We start from the raw sequence: 20703 nt of genomic DNA, 5'->3' as shown, positions 1-20703 counted from the left end.
GTTTGAATTCAAAGCAACAATAATCATGACACAGCCATAGCATCTCGTGAAACAGCTTCTTCAAGGAAATTTGTGAAAAGGTGGTTTGTCTGTCAAATTAGTTGCATTTATCTTTTATTTACTTTTCCTTTGCATTTAGTTTATTGAATGGAATGTTGTACTTCCATTGTCCGTTGATCACCATTTCAAATGATTTAAGTGTAAGACATTGATTTAAATGTGCACTTCTTGACAAGATTATATCAGGCATATGTATTCCATGACAACATCCCAGTTTCATTTGAGATATGGTTACTAAACATGATAATGTGTGAACAGAGTTTTCAGAAGAAATGCACCATATTGGTTGGTGATATTCATCTTTCTGTTTTTCTGATTCTAGATGCAGAGCCATGTTTGACCAATTCAAGGAAAAAATTCAGTCAGTCCAGCAGGACCTGAATGCTGGGTGAGGAGGAACAGAAATGTTAACATGTTGATACTCTGTATAAACTTCTTGTCCTCTTAGCATTTATTTTATTTTATTTAATTTTTTTTTTTTGGGGGGGGGGATGCATCTGTATTGATGTAAATGTGACTATGTAAGAGATTGTAAGAGGATCAATTAAATCTTTTAATGAGATACACATATGTGCTTTAAAGTCCAATTCCGCACTGAGAGAAAATTGACTTTTTATTTTAAATAGAGCAAAATCAGATAGTAAAAGTTTTTTTAAAGTGACCATTAAGAAAATGGTTGATTATGGAATTTAAGAGTTTCACATGTTTTCACCCAAAACACAGAAAGGTGATGTCATGACTTCACTCTTCTCCCATTGCTGTGTACATAAAAATGATACCTGGTATCAAAATCATGTTTTCGCTCAATGATTTAGCAAAGGCAACATCTTTCTCCTTGAGTCATCATTTCTAGTTTATTGTAAGATGCCAATGATTCTATACAAGGGAAGCATTTTATTCTTATTGACTCAGTGTTTGTGAAGGAAATATCATTTATTTATTTTTTTTATTATTATTATTTTTTATTTATTCATTTATCTTTTGCTTCGCTTACCTAAACATGAGTTATCCCTGTGAACACCAAATGCAGCCTATGTAGGTCTTCTAGATGTAACATGTTACTGATTAACTTCAAACTCTCATACTCTTGTATGTGATGCCTGTGGTTTCTATGAATCCTTTAGCTGCATTTTGAGTAGCCACATATCTGTTTTCATTTGATGGTCATTGCTTTTTTATTTTACAGCCTCTCAAGTTATTTCGTTGAATTTATATACATGTGTAACAGTTTTGTTTTTTACCCCAGGCTGAAGTCTCTCAGTGAAAAGGCCAGAGAAGTTGGGAGATCAAAGAAGTAAGTTTATTGACTGGGGGAGACTGCAGTGCAAGATTTAATGTTTCCTTCCAGTGTTGTATGAGTCTGTCCTGCACAAATTTTTCTGCTCTTTGGTTTTTGTAAGAGTTGAACTGGGGTTGAATAATGTGATATAATGTAATGAAACCACATTGAAAATAGAATGATAGGGACAAACCTGATACTATAAACAACTGATATTAAAAAAAGGACATGTGTGTAAAAATACAGGGAAAGGGAGGAAATGACATGCAAAAATATGTGTTTGTGGCATGTTTTTGATTGAAGTCACACAAATAATTGACAAATATAGAAGTGTACAGCGTATCACAGACAGTGCAGGACTTACTCATGTAGCTCTTAAAAATGATAAGAAGAAAACAAAATAGTGATATTGATGTATTTATTCAATCACAACTGCAATGTGTCTGGTAAAAGGTGTGTTGATAATGCAGCCGTTATGTTGGATAACGAGTGGGCATCTCCACAGTTTATTCCCACCAAAATATATAATGCCAATATCATCTGAACATGTGCAATGATGGAGCTGACATCTACTGAACGTATTTTCTTAATCATCAGGTTACCTGGAGAGCTGCATGTGCTGGAAAATAAGCAAGGAACGTGAGTGGATTTGTAAACCTGGAATTCACAAATTGAGAGGAAATATGCACGTAATTCATTTGAAAAATAGAATAGCCTGAGCATCATGTTTATTAGCTGCACTGGATGCCCTATGATCCATATGATGTTCAGAACAGTGATGATATGTTGCTGATATAACCATATATTCATTTTGACAAGATGAATTAGTTTTTTAAAGAGTGTTTGTCTCTCTCTTATGGGTTTGTTTGATACAGGGCAAATATTTTACCAGGACAGTATTCCGCAATGCGGTTATGTACAAGAAAACAAAGACTCTTTCATTAATTGTGAAGAAATTATTACTTTTATAATGAAATATAATTATATTAAAAATATGAAATAATGAATTTGCTGTGATCAGGCGCGCCGGAAGCAGTTTTGGATTGGGGGGGCAAACATTGGAGGGGGCTCAAGATAGACTATACATATGTTACACAATATACACATACACACACACACACACACACACACACACACACACACACACACATCTATGATTATATATATATATATTTATATATTATATTTGATATATATATATATATATATATATATATATATATATATATAAGTAACAAAGCTGCAACAAAGTTCATGCTGTATAAACCGTTGGTGAATACAGCATGAACTTTGTTGCAGCTTTGTTACTTATCTTTTTATCTTGCCAACACGTGGACTACCTTATCAACATATATATATATATATATATATATATATATATATATATATGTAAAGTGGCGTACGGTGGGTCGAAACATGGGGGGTACCATGTCGAAAAGTAATTTTGACGGTGTGTATGCTTGTGCGTTGTGCGTGAGCAATAATGGGACTACAATACATTACGGAATGTGATACATTCAACAACGCAGTCATTGAGCAACTCTGTAAGTTTTCCTTATATGGATTATGGAATGACGGTGTGAAACGATCGACAAATTATATACTGTCAGCAACATAAGGTGAATTGCATAACAATAAAATTCGAGCGAGCGAAGCGAGCGAGCTAGGAAAATTTTGATATTCTACACTCCCAAAACTGGAGTTTATAGCTATATCTTTCGCTTTGGAAATAAATGGGGGCGCATCGGGCGCAACTGCTGGCAGTGATTGGCAGCAACATTAGGAGAATGGCATAACGATTCAATGCGAGCAAGCGAAGCGAGCAAGCTTGAAAATTTTGACATTCTACAGTCCCAAAACTGGGGTTTGTAGCTTTATCTTTTGCTTTGGAAATTAATGGGGCGGCGCATCGGGCGCAACTGCTGGCAATTACTGGCAGCAACATTAGGAGAATGGCATAACGATTCAATGCGATCGAGCGAAGCGAGCGAAATTGAAAATTTTGACATTTTACAGTCCCAAAACTCCCGTTTGTAGCTTTATCTTTCGCTTTGGAAATCAAGGGGGGGGGGGGCTTCGGGCGCGACTGCTGGCGATTACTGGCAACAACATTAGGAGAATGGCATAACGATTCAATGCGAGCGAGCGAAGCGAGCGAGCTTGAAAATTTTGACATGTTACAGTCCAAAAGCTCCCGTTTGTAGCTATATCTTTCGCTTTGGAAATTAAGGGGGGGGGGCATCGGGCACAACTGCTGGCAATTACTGGCAGCAACATTACGAGAGTGGCATAACGGTTTAATGCGAGCGCGCGAAGCGAGCGAGCTTGAAAATGTTGACATTTGACAGTCCAAAAACTCCCGTTTGTAGCTATATCTTTCGCTTTGGAAATTAAGGGGGGGGGGCATCGGGCGCAACTGCTGGCAATTACTGTCAGCAACATTAGGAGAATAGCATAACGATTCAATGTGAGCGAGCGAAGCGAGCGAGCTTGAAAATTTTCACATTCTACAGTCAAACAACTGCTGTCGTAGCTATGTTTTTTGCTTTAGAAATTAAGGGGGAGGCGCACCGGGCTTCACTGCTGGATGCGAGCGAGCGGAGCGAGCGAGCTTGAAAATTTTGACATTTTACAGTCCAAAAGCTGCCGTTTGTAGCCATATTTTTCCCCTTTTATTCATATATATTCATATTTATTTTCTTTATTTTTATTTATTTGTTTATTCATTTATTATTATTATTATTATTTTTTTTTTTTTTTTTTTTGGGGGGGGCTTTTTGGGGGGGCAAAAATGTGTTTTGCCCCCCCACTTTTTGGATTGGGGGGGCGGCCGCCCCCCCTGCCCCCCCACTTCCGGCGCCTATGGCTGTGATTATCACAAAGGCAGAAATGTGAGTGGCACAGCACAAAGTTAGATGATGCCCACTGCAGCAGTAAGCTTAGCCAGCAACAATAGAAGAATGATGGCACTATGGCATTTTGTCCAATTTGATCTTGAAAACAATGGATACTCGCCCTGTAAGGCCAGAGCTATGCTGTAAATTTGTTCCATCCAATGGAAATCAACTTTGTGGTACTTTATCTGTAACTATTTGCTTGCCTGCAAAAGGAGAAGGATGTACCATCTCACTTGTATCACAAATATATTCATCCGATAATAATTAGTATCTAGTATTACCAGCAGTTCCATGCATTCTCCTTCCTTTCCAGACATGACAGAGTCATAGAGCATGATGAAGATAAGCTGTGAAAAGGCAAGAGGAAGCCTGACAATGAATTCATCCCAGGATGTATCAGATTTTAAAGTCTACTTGCAATTATCTGTAATCACATTGTTTCTTTCCCTTTCTTGCAGATTGTCAGCTCTGAAGCCAGAGTATGTCGATGCGGGAGAAGAAATACTCAACAGGTGACAAAAAATTTGTTCTTTATATTTTGGTATTGTAACCATGTCTCCTTTTGAAGAATGTGTAAAGAACAAACTTTCCTCCATGAGACATTTTTGAGTGTCTCAACATCTGTTTGGAAAGCTGTCCATGTTGACATTTACACTAGTCAAACATAGCTAGTGTCAATTACTATAATGATATATCAATGGCCATTTATTTTGTCTTGTACATTTATAGTTTCCCATTTTGAATTAAAAACAAATATGTTGTCATTTGTTCCTTTTATTTCAGATTCCAGCAACTGTGGACTCAGATCCATGTCAACATTGAATACAGTGCAGATAAAGCAGTGGTAATTTGATTTGATTTTGTCCAACAGCTATTGTATCACCAATCCACACACGAATGTAAAATGCAAATTGTTTGTGATTGCAAATTCATTTATGTACACAATGGCAATGAGGAAAAGAGGAAAAGAGGAAAAGAAGAGATCAACATTTAAGAAACAGAAGAGATACACCCTGAGTCAGGTTTGATGTCAGTGCTACCCTTCAAAGAAGATGCAGGAAGGTAAAAAAGGAGGAGGATATACATACATTGAGACTTGTGTCCAACAGCACAATATGAAATTGGCACTTGGAGTTTATATGTTGCAGTAAATGAGCTTAGGGCAAATTGAAATATTTTTTTTTTTTACTAAATGATGAACTCCTTATTGCATGAATGTAGTTTATTTCAATATTTTTGAACAGGCACTCTGTGTCAATAAAGAGTTTCGATGTGTGATGTTGTTACCCCTGTCTCCTGTAACCATAGAAACAAGACAAAGTCATCCAGGACATGGTGGAGCAGCATGAAAAGGACGTTAAGACATTCAAAGAACTCCAAACTCATGTACAAGAGATGCCTGACATGGTATCGCAGATCCAGACACTTGCTGTGACATTAGGTGAGTGTGAACACACCTACCTTCTCCATGATTTCAGACTAGTTGAACCTCAACAGTAGAACTGAAAAGAATGTTACAAGAGGAAGATTACAGTATGATGCACTTATTCTCTTGTCACGTTATCTGGTATAGATGATCTTGTGTAATTGATTCTGTTGAAAGGGACTGTGAATATGGATAGTCAGTAGAAATACTCTGAAGCCCCCTTCAAGATGCAATCAAAAGTTCTCCAACTCTTGGACTATTAACCCGTTGAAGACAGACTGATTTTGTAACAACACGCATTTCTCATAGACACTTGCCCGAGTATACTCGGGACTCATCCTCAATGGGTTAGAGGCCCAGTGTGTAAAGATATTTCCTCTAAATCTGAATTCTTTTTCATCAAGAAAATGAGAGTGAGAGAGTTCGTTCTTTTTTTAATGCGTGTGTGTTAGTGTATTTATTGAAGCACTCCAGGAGACCAGATTATCTTATTGGGGCACTGTAGCGTAGTGGATATGACTCTTGACTTCCAGTCAGAGGAGGCGAGTTCAATTTCCACCCAGTGCTTATGTCCTTGGACAAGATGTTTTTACCCACCATGTCCCTCTTGACCTAGGTGTATAAATGGGTATTTGGCAACACTGGGGTAATTATTATAATGGCAGGGCCCTCTGGTAGAGCAGTGGCAACACTGAAGAGGCTACTCTAGATAAAGAAGACATTAATATTGATGATGATGACAAGGATGATGGTTATTATTACCTACAATAATACCTTATACAGGGACAGGAATTTAGATGTTTCTGTACTTTCAGCAAATATGTCCGTCCTTCTCATTTCTTTTAAATGCCTGTAATCCCTGAAGGCAAGTTGGAGGCTGATTTTGAGGAGATTGAGACAATGCTAGAAGGACTTGAAGATACATGTGAGGAGGAAGAGCTACTAAACAACAAAAAAATTCAACTTGCCGAGTTTGTCAGATACAAGGAACAAAAAGCGTGAGTATAGTTGTTTTTATTTTTACTGCAGAAATCATATTTTAATGTATTTTGATCCATTTTAAAGTTTCATTTCCATTGACATTATGAATATCATGTCCATATTTGCTCGTACTGTTGTCTTACTAATGTTTGTTTGTTTGTTTGTTTTTTTTTCATTTGAAATCTAACGTAATGCAACTGTGTTTTTGAAGTTCGATACATGAACATATTACCGTATATATGTACAGTCAATCTTGCCTAAGATGAATCAATTTGGACTGATGAAATAGCTTCGACTTTTAAAGAGAAAATTTGACTAGCGAGGGATTAAAATCAATGGTATGTAAAGAGAAGAGGACTTGAAAAGACCTTCAACTTAGGCGATTATTCAACTTATGCGAGGTCGATTTGAATGAGCAAGGTTGACTGTCTCATACCAACTATCACAAATATGTCTCCTTGTGATGCTCATTTTCATATCTATCTCTTTATTATGGCGTGATAAAAGCTTCCAGCTCTGTTATTAAAAATCAGCTAATTTCTAAAATGCCACCAGATCATATTCTATGTATACATTGCATAAATTCAAATAATATAGCTTTTTTTTTTTTTGTTTAGCTGTTGATATGCCTGAGAACATTAACTGTGCTTGCAGTTCAAAAGGAATGTTTGTCACTAATCATTTCTATTTCATTTCATGATGTACAGGAAGGAGAGAGAACTTAGAAGAGGTAGGTTTATTTTCAAAGCTCTACCTTTTTGAGTGACCATACACACTGCACAAATCCCCTCCAATTTTGAGCACTATCAATTTATCCAAATAGAATTTGCTTTGTTTGTTTGCTTGTTTGCTTTTGGGTGGAATGGGTGGGGGGACATTTGTTACAAATATCATTAAACGTTGTGCACATTAGAATCGAGGTTGGTATGAGTGATACATTGCACTTTCTAGCAATGACCATTTCTAGTGTATCGTATGTTCTAAGCGTACAGTGAACCTAGATTTAATACCCCTCTTCCACAGAGATTTTATCTCATAGGTCACTCATTGGAAGCAAAGTTCGTTGCTTCTGGCCACCCACTGAAGTGTATCGGATCCCAGTCTGATGAATACGATTTGGTTGGTCGACTATCAGGTGAGTGTCAGACATGTAGCACATGATCCTTGTCGCCATTGGACGATCTTGCCTCATTGGATCACTGCCCGACATGTCTGACAGTGACCCGACAGTCGACCAGCACAGGTCAGATCTATCGGACTGCGATTTGATACACTTTGATGGGTGTCTGGAAGTGATAAACTTTGCTTTCAGTGAGTGACCAATGAGAGAAAATCTCTGTGGAATGGAGGTATTATTACAGCATAGAGGATGATGCAGTTGTGAGAAGACTCCAGCGAGTGAGAGAATGGCTGATTATCTATCTTTTATTATGTCTCTGTTCTCTGTCACAATGATTTGCTTAAATTTCATGTGCAAAATCAGCCATGAATTATGATGAACCATGTGTATATTTCTGAGAGTGAACATAGTTGATTATATGTACCATTGCAAAAACAATAAAATGAAACGAAATTAAAATAGCATCATTTGTCGCATATCAGTTGGTATTAATCATCCATTGACCCTCTCTGCTCCAGAGCGCCTGATGGATGAGTACAACCAGAAGTTCCGGCGGCTGGAGGAGAAGGAGGATGCCAAGAAGAAGGAGAGACAGAAGGCCTTCCAGGACGTCTTTGCTGCCGACATGGCACACTACCGCACTCACGGCAAGATGTCGAGTAAGGGTCCAGTATATTCTTACTTTGGTTTGGCTTGTTTTGTTTGTTTCATTTTCCATCTGAAAAGATGGCTGGATGACCCCCATATTCAGCCATCCCATGGTCTTCCATGGGGTCCAATTGGATGTGAGCTGGGACCACTTCACCAGGGTAAACATCCTAATCTTCGTTATGAATAAATGAAGCAGGATCTTTTAAGTGCATGAGTTGTGACTCTCTCACGCACGGGGCCTCCATTTTACGCTTATGTGAGGGACAGAGTGTTTTGCCTCTTATTAGAGAGGACATTATGATTGCACAAACATTGCACTGTGAGATTCGGGAATCAAGCCCTGGTCTTTTCGATCTGGAGGCAGACGCACTACCGACTAAGCCAACTCACAGCCCTGTGGTGAGCTGCTACTGTAGCTGTGCTGCTGCAGCTGTTGAACATGTGTGTCTGTGAAAAGAGCACATTGGGATGACATGTGCGAGGTTGGAAATAGACATTTATGTCAAAAGTTAAGTTGCAGAATGCTTTATCTTAAAACAAGGAATGATATTGAAAGCCACCCTTCATAAAATTTGAAAGGTAGTTGTGATTTAGAGAGTGCTCATGGTTCCTTGTATCAGATTTGATTTACCCTTGTAGTAGATGACAAAGCATTGGACCTTCAACTGATGTTACGGTCCTGACATTGTGTCACTCTCTTTGTAATCTCAGACATATGTGTAATGTCGCTGATACACTTGTTTTGGATATACCAAATCTATTGAGGATGTATTGAAATTGAATTTACACATTACATGTGTAGCCGTTTGAATCACAGTAATAATTCACCCTTTTTTCATGTCTCAATGTGAACTGCCAGTGAGAAGCCATGATGTTTTATCTTACAAGTTAATAATGGTGCAAATCTTTGAAATGGACATACTTATAAATTACACATAAGTGTGTGTATGTGAATGTGTGTGTCAGTGTGTTATTGTTCCTGAATCATATCATTTTGCAAACATTGCCAAAGTTAAGTGATCCACTGCAATTCCACAACAAATACGTACTAAAAATTTGCTCTGTGTAAACTTGTGGGAAAAGAATGTTGACAAACTTTCATTTCATTTGGAATTCTGCATGTGTATGTCCATTCAGATGATCTTACATTTCATGTTCTTACATACAATAATCATTTTCCGTTCCTGTGGTTCATACAGAACTGGTGACTCAATCCTCTAAAGACCTTGAGAGCACACTGGATGACTTTGAGCTGACAGTGAACGCGGATGACCAACAGGCACTGGATGACTTCCTGGGACCAGACGAAGGCAGCGTGGTTGTCACCGCAACCAAGAAAGAGGCAAAGAAGGAGGAGGAGGAGGAAGAGGAAGAGGAGGTGGAAGAAACCGAAGAGACGGAGGAAACGGAGGAGGAGGAGAGAGTTGACGTGACAAAATTTCCCCCAGTGACTGAAACTGAGGCACATAGAGACAATGATCCTTCAGCTTCAAGAAAAGATGAAATCAGTACAGAGAAACATCCATCAGACACAGCAGCGGGAGAGACACTTGCTGGGAGGAAAGAAGACAGTGCAGCAAGTGGTAAGCATCCATGGATGAATAAATAGCTAATGCGACCTTACATCACAAAATCAATCAATCTTCAACAACAGCAGCAGCAGCAGCAGCAGCAGCAACAATAACAAAAACAACAACAGCAACAATAACAACAACAACAGAACAAATTAGAACTAAACAAACAAAATAATTGCCAGATAAGAATTGCAAGTGAAGGTCAAATTCTGAGAGAGGAGAGCCTCAGCTTCAAGATGATGTTTAATTTACCAGTATTGGTTGTTCGTTACCCACCAAAAAGAATGGGAGAATGTCAAACATAGGGGAAATGCTACTTTCCGGAAAAGGGGGCTTTAAAGTTTACTATGGGTCATTTTAAATGCACTTTATAGTCAACCTAAATGGGGCTTTATGATCCAATAGCAGTCATTTAAATGGGGTTTAACTTGGCAACCAATTGATAAGTGTACTGTTTAGGGTTACCTAGTATGTCAAAGAAGCACAACTAATCTGCTTACAGTGCCGTAAGTACAGCTTCTCTAACTTAAGATGGAAAATTGAGAAAAACCAACCTGAGAGTGTCGAAGGCATGTCTCATTTCAACTTGTGCACACCTCCAGTAATTCAAATTTACACAGGTCACAAGCATGGTATTTCTTACATATCAAATGGATTGTGTTTTGGTTCCAGGAACAAAGTCCCAAGATGGAGACTCTGCAAGCCAACACGTTACAGCTGGGGCAGAGGATGGACCAGATGGTGTTGATGATGATGATGATGATGATGATGATGATGATGATGATGATGATGATTTTGGAACTCCAGATGAAGACGGAGGGAAAGAAGATTGAAGGTAGCCATGTGAACGTTCAGGGCCCCGTTTCATAAAAAGTTGATATGATAGCAACTCTTGCTGGAATGTTAATTGTCATGACAACAAAAAAAATCCAGCTTCCTGATTGGCTGTTGCTATTGGAATTTGCCATTCCAGCAAGAGTTGCCATCCTAACACCTTTTATGAAATGGGGCCCTGGTGGGACCTCCATTTTAACTGCTTGAGACAGTGGCATAATAAGATATGTGTTCTTTGTGGATGCTCCAAATGATTGTAATAACAATGACAACCAACTCATGCCTAAAGGAAACTTGAGAGGAAAGAAGATCCTCCTCATCATTTGTGTATGAAGAATACGTTTTGTCAGGTCCAGAAGTAGACTTTCAATTTCTGTAACATAAATGGTCGATTGAATCCTAGTTACGGAAGAAAGATTTAACAAAAAAGAAGAAGAAGAAGAAGCAAGGGTAAGTACAGTGCACAGTGTGTCAATGGAAACAGTAAAAGACAAAAAATGGCCTTTGTTTTCACAGAAGAACTGACTTTTTATGATGTGCTATGAACCGCCTTAAAGTTACACATGATCCAGTTACCTAATTGGCTTTATGGTCTTGTTGTGAAATGCTGACCATATATGTCAAATGTAATTTGGTGGTATCAGAGGCACAACACACTGCTGGGATGAATTTCTGTTCATATGGGAAACCAAGAAAATAAGTAAGGGAATTTTGTGTAGATTAACTTAATGCAGTAGACACTGTTCAATGGATGCAAACTTTACAAGACTTAGTGTACTGTGTACCCTCTGGCATTATGCAGTTACATCAAACATGTAGGGCTTAACCTGAATTTCTTTTTGAGAGGCCTATGATTTCAAAACTTAATTTTTACATCCAAAGCCTTTAATTTTGAAGTACATTAAGGTTATAGAATTAAAGTGAACTCACTTCTGCTACAAAATGGAGACCTGCATACTAAAAAGAGGGTGCTACAGTGTATTATGATTTAATGTCATTCCCTTGATTGTGCAATGTATAGTACAAATATTTACATTATATTTTCATGAATGGAGACAACCAAAGCAATATTGTGTAGAAATGTAAATAAATGCAACTTTTTTTTTCTTTTTTTTTAGCAGAGTATAAGCATGCGTGGCCAGAGAGGACCAATGTCACACACCACCGAGAAGAATTATCAAATTTTATGAATAGTCTGTGTGAACGAGAGTATCTACTTGTATTACTTTACACACTATTTTGCTTGATAATGTGACACAAAGCTACAGTATTGTTGGAATTTGTCTTCATTCAACTGAGTCACTTTTTGTGTGACACAAGCAAGGGCAGAGCTGCCATATGCTAGGTTCATTTTTACTGATTTTCTTCATAAAAATAAAGAAAAATGACTTTAAAGGTACCTATTTTTTTCTGAAAGTTGATTTTGATTGCTAAGCATGTAAATTTTCCCATTTTGTTATCAAAATATGATTTTTTTTTCCTTCAAAATGTGTGTTTTTAAAAATTTAAACTGTGTTATTTCCCCCCTTTTTTTTTGGGGGGGGGGGGGGGGGGAGAACTATAGAGGTTGACTGCCCTGTTAAGTGTGTTGCAAATACCATGTATTACACAGAAGTTCAGATACTGAAGGAGGCGAAATATTTTTGCAGAAAGATTCTTTGGATTTTCGCTAATTGTGGGACGTTTTCACTTTTAATTTTGTTGTTGCTCGTGTCTAGTAATCATTCCCTACCTTTCACGAAATAAACAAGAATGAGTAACAAATAACAGTACTAGCACCAAATGCTTTTACCCAGTGATTCCCTGTACATAAAAAAGTTGTATGTTCTGCATTGTAAGTATGAACCTACTGTACAAATGTGTTGTTATGCCCCAGGTATTGCTACAAAATGGCCCACATTACGTAACTGCAAGACCTACAGTAGTTGTGTGCGATCCCATACTGGCATGGCCGAGTTTTTGTGGGTTTTTCTAAAATTAAATTTTGTTTGCAGTTATTTTCGTAAGTTGCAAAGCTGATTTGCGAATTTCGGGAAAATAAAATCACCAGGAGGGTTTCAATCACCTTGTACAGTATATGGTTCAGATGTTACTTACCATGAATCAATCACTGGAAGAAGTCCGTGTTCTCTTTTTTAGTGACACCTGTCCATCGCCACTTTGTCTCTCACAATCATTGTCTTCCATTTTTTCGTGTGTCTAATAAAAATTATCATAAGGACTTGGATGATCCATGTACAGTACCTGTAGTTGAGTGATAATCTATTAATCAATAATTGTTCATGGTTCCCTGATAAGATTTTACTGCATGGTTGACATGTACAACCAACAACATCTGGGTACCATGTCCCATGTACTGGAAAAGTGGAAATTTTCGCGGTGTTGAAATTTTTGCGCATTTCGCACAACCAGAAACTAGCGCAAAAATAAAAGCACTCGAATATTTTTGGTTGCCATATGTTGCTGTGCGTGATGTCTTGATTCTACGGAATTCAAAATACGTGAAACTCTTCTCACCGGCCAAGCACGAAAAATTAGTCGCGCGAAAATATCCACTTTTGCAGTACTGGATGGGGAGAGGTGTTATAGGATTAATGGAGAATTCTTGACCAGAAGTAACTTTATATTAAAAAAAAAAAAGACAAACAGTTTACAAGCTCAACAATGACAATTGTTGCCAACTCAGATTGAATATCAAATACATGTACATGTACAGTCAACCTTGCTTAAGTGGACCTCACATAAGTCGAATAATTGCCGAAGTCGAAGGTCTTTTCCAGTCTTCTTCTCTTTATATTATACTTTGTATTGATTTTAATCCCTCATAAGTCATCAGTCCAAATAGATTTGACTTAGGCAAGGTTGTCTGTACAGTACATGTAATTGATATGAATGTGCAAATGAGTGAGCTGATATTATCACCTCACAATTTTTCAGGGATAGTGTACCCCAAAAACAATATACATTTATGTAATTATTAAAATTCAGCTCTTCTGCTATAATATGTGTAAAACAGCATGTAATCCCTAGCTGAATAGCCTCAAAATAATGATCAGTCATATATATTAGGATTTGAGACTGGGGCATATTTGCTTTTTGAGGAATAAAAAGAAGATATTTCAAGAGTGTATGCAAAACTCTATAAGCAAGCACATTCATATTGCTGTTCAAAAACTGTTCAGTGAAAATTAGTGAATTCCACAATTTCATAACTTCCCCAGTTCTGACACCATTTTGATCAAAGTCTCACCGTTGTGTTAATAGAATCATAGTCTTTCTTTTTGGTCTGATTTTTAACTTGTCCAGAATTGTCCTTATTTTCAAAGCCCTTTAGGCAGCTAGAAAAATAATCTTGCCAAATGTTGTGTTTCCTTCATCATATGAATGAGAACATCGAGGCATGGATGTCAAGTGCTGATAAAGCAAGAATTAACTAGTTCTTTGAGATCAATACAGTCAAACCTGTTTACAGCGGCCACCCAAGGGAAACGAAAAAAGTGGCCGTTATAGACAGGTGGCCGCTATAGACAGGTTATCCAAATTGTGTGCATTGCCTACATGTACATATATCATTGTGTATACCTCTATAAGTACTTACATGTACATGTATGACACAGTATGTCTATATGTATGCACATGCGTGTGTTTCATGCATTGAGCAATGCCGGTGTTTATGAAATCGTAAAACAGTATAGATGTGAAGGAAGCTTAAACACTAGAGCATTATTATGACTGAATGAGTGATGGATGCAGCGGTGGCGATAACTGAACGTTGCCCATGAATGACTAGCACGGCTACTGAGCAGAAAAACACGCTGAATTATCGGCTCGGCTCAGGCTCCATCGGGTCTGTGGCCGCTATAGACAGGTTAAAATCTACAGCGGGAAACAAAAATTGTGGCCGCTGGCCACGTTAGACAGGTGGCCGCTATACACAGGTTCTTTAACACGGCTTTTCTCTCTGGGGGATTTTTCAGTGACCGCTATAGACAGGTGGCCGCTAAGGCAGGTTTGACTGTATTTGTATAATTAAGCATTGGGCAAAAAAAAAAAAAAAGAAGGAAAGAAGAAACAAAAACATATCACTAATGTTTTCTCCTGTGTACTGTCTGTATGTACACTGTATGTTTGTACATGTATTCCAGATTCTTGTTTGTTCACATGTATATGTAATCATTGGGCCATTCAATATTAATTTTGTTGGTGCATTATCAAATTACTTTGTGCACATAATGTGGGACGTGGAATGCCAGCACAAATTTGTAGCCTGCTTGTTTTGTAACACACCATGTTCATATCCTGTAGAGAACCATGGAATTGGGCTGTAGCTTGGGACGGGTTAGAAATCTGATCCTGATGTGGATTAAAAACAAAATCTTCAAGGCTGGACTCTGGTAAATGTATGACCATAGGCAAGAATGACTTGTGAGTTGTTTTTAGTGTCATAAAGTTACTGTCCCAACAGAGTTTGTTAAAAGAAATCATGCAGCTGTATTATGAAATTCACTATAAGTGAATGAATTGGACCACAATTGGTGTCCAAATCTACTCTGATTATCCCTCGGTATACATTTCTGCATCATCCATGTTATGAAGGTATATATGTGTTGGTGAGCCCAAAAAAATTGCAGTCTGTGGAGACACATCTCAGGTAAATGTACAATGTAATTGTTGTGGTGTCTAATTCTATACAGAGATTTAAAGAAAAATACACCATTGAAGTTCAAACTCAGTGTGATGTTATTCATTTATCTTTGCCTGTTTGGCTTTCTGATCAGTCTATCTTTTTCTCTCTCTCTCTTAGTATCTTACATAAAAGTTTTTTTATTTTTTGAAATGAACAATCAAATGGAATGTTTTATGCATTACAATTCCAAATGCAATACTGATTTGTGTGTCTGTGTCTGTGTCTGTGTGTGTGTGTGTGTGTGTGTGTGTGTCCACACACAAGAATACTGTACCAGGTAAAAGTTTTCACATAGCGAACATTGCTGTAGTGTAAGCGTTTTTTGAAAACGGTTAGTGTGTTAATGGGCCTACACACTGAACACAGAAGAGAGACAATGATGGAGAAACAAACCAGAACTATTTGTTTATCTATAAACAGATTGTTTATTTGCTAATGCTCATCCACAAAGATGGAAAGACTTAGTGTATAGTCGAGACACACATAGTAAACCTCACATAAGTCAGCATGCATGGGACCATGGAAAATTTGTCAACATACAAATATTTATTGCTACCCTGCGACGCACAGCCACAAGTTCATCAGTACAATACATTGTTTATATTTCCACTCCATAATTTCCTCCAATCTCTGCATAAACCTGGCCAGACATAAATGACTCTATGAATACTAAATGACACTTTGTAAGATATCTCCTACAAACAACAAAGTTTAACAACAGAATATGACACAAATCATGAGCACTAACTGCTGACTGCACCATGATTTCTACATGCAGAAAAATGTGGCACTTATGTTTATATTTCAAAAGGCTGCTTTGAGAGCAGAATCGAGTATCGTCCTAGTTCACCTGCAATACAACTTGTACCAACCCAGGATGTGGACAATTATGATGCACTTGTAAGTTTACAAGATAACAAAAGAAAACAAATATTCAGGAATCTTTCATTGCATTGATTTACTCAAGTTGTTGACTTGCGTGATGTCGACTTATGTGAGGTTTGCTGTCTAGTGTCAGTTGATTCAGAGAAACTCGGAAATACAGTACATATTACAACTTACTGGGCAATCACATTGGATCAATTTACTCATACCATCATTTAAAGAATGCAATGTCAACATTGAGGCAATATTACATGGTAGAGGCACAGACCTCGGCTGATTGGCTTCAAATACATAATCATACTTTCATCATAATAAAACAGTGTACATATAACCTACATCTCAAGGTACATTGGTACACAGTGACACCTCTTGCAGCAGAGTTCCACATAGCACTGATTGCGGTCACTCTCACTACAACTAATACAAACTCATTTGTAATGCTCTTTATCTTGGTCACTTCCCTTGACCACCTGCTCCATTACAAGGTCAGTCTTGGGAAGATAACAGTCACACTCACTGCAACTAGTAGGCTACGGACTCGTTTGCATTGCTCTTGGACACTAACCTTGACCAGTGCTACATGTACCGGTATATCGTACCTTGCAAGGTCATCAGTCTTGAGACAATTATAGTCACTTTCACTGCAACTAATACAGATTCAGTCATATTGCTCTCAGTCACTAACCTTGACCATCACTAAATTACAAGCAGAGACTCCAACTCTCCCGTTTTCGACGGGAGATCTCCCGCCGAAAACCCATTTTTGCAAAATCTCCTGTTCTCCCGTTTGAGATTTAATTTCTCCCGCCCTGGCTCTGTGTTTCCCGTTGGAAGGGATTTCTTACTTATTTCTATCGTATGTTGAAAAAATAAGCCTTAGATAGCACAAGAGAGCATCTAGAACCCTAGGAACTTCGCGCTTTGCACACATCAAGTTGGGGTCTCCCGTTTGCTAGGGGTTTCAGGCGGGAGAATCTCCAGATCAGAAGGTACTTTGGGTTGGAGTCTCTGTACAAGGTTAGTCCTGGGATGACTTAATCATTCTTACTGCAAACGATACAGACTTACAAATTGTAGTTGTGTTGCTCTCTTCCACAAACTTTGACCTGTGCTACCCTCAATACAAGATCAGTCTTGCATCAAGGAAGAACCATATTAACCCATTGAGGACGCGTCCCAAGTATACTCTGGCAGGGGTCTATGGAAAATGTGTATTGTAGAAAAATCAGTCCGTCCTCAACGGGTTAAAGTAGACAGGATTACCTTTATTGCTAGAGGTTTTCTTACAGGTTGAATCTCCCATCAGCAAAACACTAAGATGCCTCACACAACATACATGATCAGAACAATTGACACTTGCGTAAAATGCAGCTGATAGATATGGATATAATTTGGGCAAAATTTTCATGTTAGTTATATCTTCCATGGTGTCAGTTACATCTTGATGTATCAAACATGTAATGAAATCTGGGGTATGTACTGAGACTGAAAGACATTGTTACACATTTTCAAGGCTATGAGAGTACGTTGTATGCGTAATTGCAGGGTAAAAATGAGAGAAACATCTGAAACTTATGGAAAAAAAAGTCTGAAGTGCATTTAACAGAATAGTGCATTTGAATTGCCAAAACTCTGAAAAGTGAGTTTTGGGCAGAGTGAAAAAAAAATCCGAAATCAGATAAAACACTTACCTCTCACATCCCTGAATTCTGTTGGGTCAACCTAAGAAATTGTTATAACCAACGGTGGACTTCCATAATAACGAAGTCTTCAGGACCAGCAGTTTTCCTTCTGTATATCAAAATTTCATTATAATTGAACAAATAACCAATAGAAAACATAGAGAGGATTATGTTGCAGCCTGAACTTTTACTTTGTTAATGATAATGATAATGAATAGCACTTATAAAGCGCTTACAATGTGTTACTGATGTTTCTAAGTGCATTAATCTGGAAAAAAAAACTTTGTTGTAAACAGAATTTTGTCATAACCATGTTCATCATAACAGGAGTACACTGTACAGTGTACTTTGCTGACGGAGCTGTACAATGTTATAATGCATGAAAAATCTCCAGCGTACATAAATTTGGATAATCATGGTGATTGTCTTGCTTATCACTTTATGGTTTTAAACCACAAAAACCATACTCCATATTTCCTAAAGGCAGTAATATATTACAATAATAATAGCCATGGTCACTACAAGAAACAATGCATAGTTTACTTCCTGATAATTTCCAGAGGTTTGAGCAAAACTACTGTACAAGTGTATACAGATGCGTAGCTTACAAGTGATGGGAAACTACAGGACGTGTTCCTGTAGTTTTAATATATAAAAAATTCAAACGCGCAACAATGCGCCAAAGAATGTGCAAGGTGCATAAACAACAGGACATGGATTCAAACACATGGCAAACTTCTCAAAGCTTCAGCCCTGCTCAGTCACACCATGCCAAACTCTGCATAGTTTTGCACAGTGACAGCAGCTACTGTAACATAATAGGGCCTACTGTCTTTGGAAAATACTTAGAGATTGGTAAACGTAGTCACTTTCAGGTGTGCCCTTTCTTATTTTTTTAAATAAAGGCATTTAGATCCGATTTTCAAAAATAATATTTGCACAGCATCATACATATCTACACAATATCAGAAACTCTCATAGCACGCCACAAACCATCCAGCTCAGATCTTTTTAAAGTGGGAAGCACCAAACAGGAAACAATATTAAAAAGAACTTCAAACTTGTAGGTGCCAGGGACTTGGTTTACTTTGGCAAGTTTGTTTTTTGTTGTTGTTGTTTGTTTTTATTCATCACAATCCAGCAATCCCTCCCACGTAACTTGATATAGTTGTTAAAGTTAGTAGGCCAACTCAGGTGCAGGCCTACCGACGGAATGCGCCTCAGTCTGACAGGAAGGCCATGATTATCTATGTTACTCGGAACATCATGAAGCCATGACAATATGGCAAACTGCGCTATTAAAAAAAAAAACAGGGTCTCGTTGTGACGATTCCAACAGCCCTGCCGCCCGCTCCTATTGCATGAGACCGAAACAGAGAGGGTGAAACCACGCAGTGGAGTGTAAGTCCATGTCCCTTAAAACCTCTTAGTGTTAACTCGTTGAGGGCGAATCCCGGTATTATCGGACAGGTGTCCATGGGAAATAATGTGTGTTGTAGCAAAAATCAGTCCATCCTCAACAGGTTTAGGCATTGTTATCTGCATTCAGGATTTGACCTAATTGTAAAGTGTAGCGATGTGTCTCAGTCTGATAGGAAGGCCATAGTGACATAATAGAGATTAGGGATAGTAGTATTAGGTAATCTCTATTCAATGACAACTACATGTACACTGTATTAGCAAGTGGGCTATGAAGCACTCCAGTGTACAAACCAGTGTGTGAACAAAGCACACTTAGGCCCAAATTTACGAAGGTGGTACAATTGAAACCTTGGTTTAAACCATGCACAATTTGTATGGAACGCCAAGTGTCGCATGGCCTTTTCGTTGACAAAGCGATTATTTCGTTAATGAAATGAACATTTTATCAGCGATATGGTCATTTTGTCCATGAAATTGTACTACCATCGTGAATTCGGGCCATAGGGTTAAACCCTTAAGAGAAGAACCCCCCCCCCCCCAAAAAAAATAAATAAATAAATAAATAAATAAATAAAAAATAAAAAAAATAAAAAAATACTACTTAAAAGAAAAAAATCCTCCTTCCTACGTAGACTGTATAAATTCAATAAACACAATTTCCAAAACACATGGACATGTTGCAGTTGTACAGTAATAGAACATGATTCGCTAATAAGCACAAACTGAGGCACAGTAAGAGCCTTTTCTAAAAAAGTACACACATGATCTAGTGGCACTATTTTGCAGTTAGAGTAAAAAAAAAAAAAAAATGCTATTCATATCAAGCAGACACAGTCTCTGATATGAAATAGATTTGTGGTACATTTACATCACACATTATCTCAACGTATAATGTACAATATGCACAATAAATAATCATACTCTCTCTTAGCGTTGACACTGTGTTATGTTTAGACAAGAGTACAGTCAATGCACTTCCTTCGTGTACATGTAATGCTGACATCATCTCTTTGACTGCATTTCCAACAGATCTGCACATTGAAAAAAATTACAAGGGTCCAGTAGACCTGTTCAGTTTAAAACATTGTAACTTATGGCAGCCCTAACTGGCAGCACTTCCAAAATAAGAAGAAAAGATGATTCAATGGGTTGTGCAACGAGTCACTCGGGTGCATTGCTATGTCAGTGTATAAATCAACTACTGT

The 20703-nt window shown here is 37.9% G+C and overlaps 1 protein-coding gene across 1 annotated transcript; it reads left to right on the top strand.

Annotated features, from left to right (window-relative positions):
* The first annotated feature begins 388 nt into the window (after positions 1–388).
* LOC139712058 (dysbindin-like) lies at positions 389–10023 on the top strand. The gene is made up of 10 exons (XM_071623895.1): positions 389–448; positions 1307–1354; positions 1937–1978; positions 4695–4748; positions 5020–5080; positions 5545–5677; positions 6528–6660; positions 7351–7373; positions 8282–8422; positions 9614–10023. The coding sequence occupies exons 1-10, from the start codon at positions 393–395 to the stop codon at positions 10021–10023; spliced, it is 1101 nt and encodes a 366-aa protein (XP_071479996.1). The 5' UTR covers positions 389–392.
* The last annotated feature ends 10680 nt before the right edge of the window (positions 10024–20703 follow it).

Source organism: Diadema antillarum, unplaced genomic scaffold, assembly GCF_040938485.1.
Source record: "Diadema antillarum isolate AM-2024a unplaced genomic scaffold, OU_Dant_1.0 seq00001754_RagTag, whole genome shotgun sequence".
Lineage (NCBI taxonomy): Eukaryota > Metazoa > Echinodermata > Echinoidea > Diadematoida > Diadematidae > Diadema > Diadema antillarum.
This window is presented reverse-complemented; position numbering and strand designations above follow the sequence as displayed.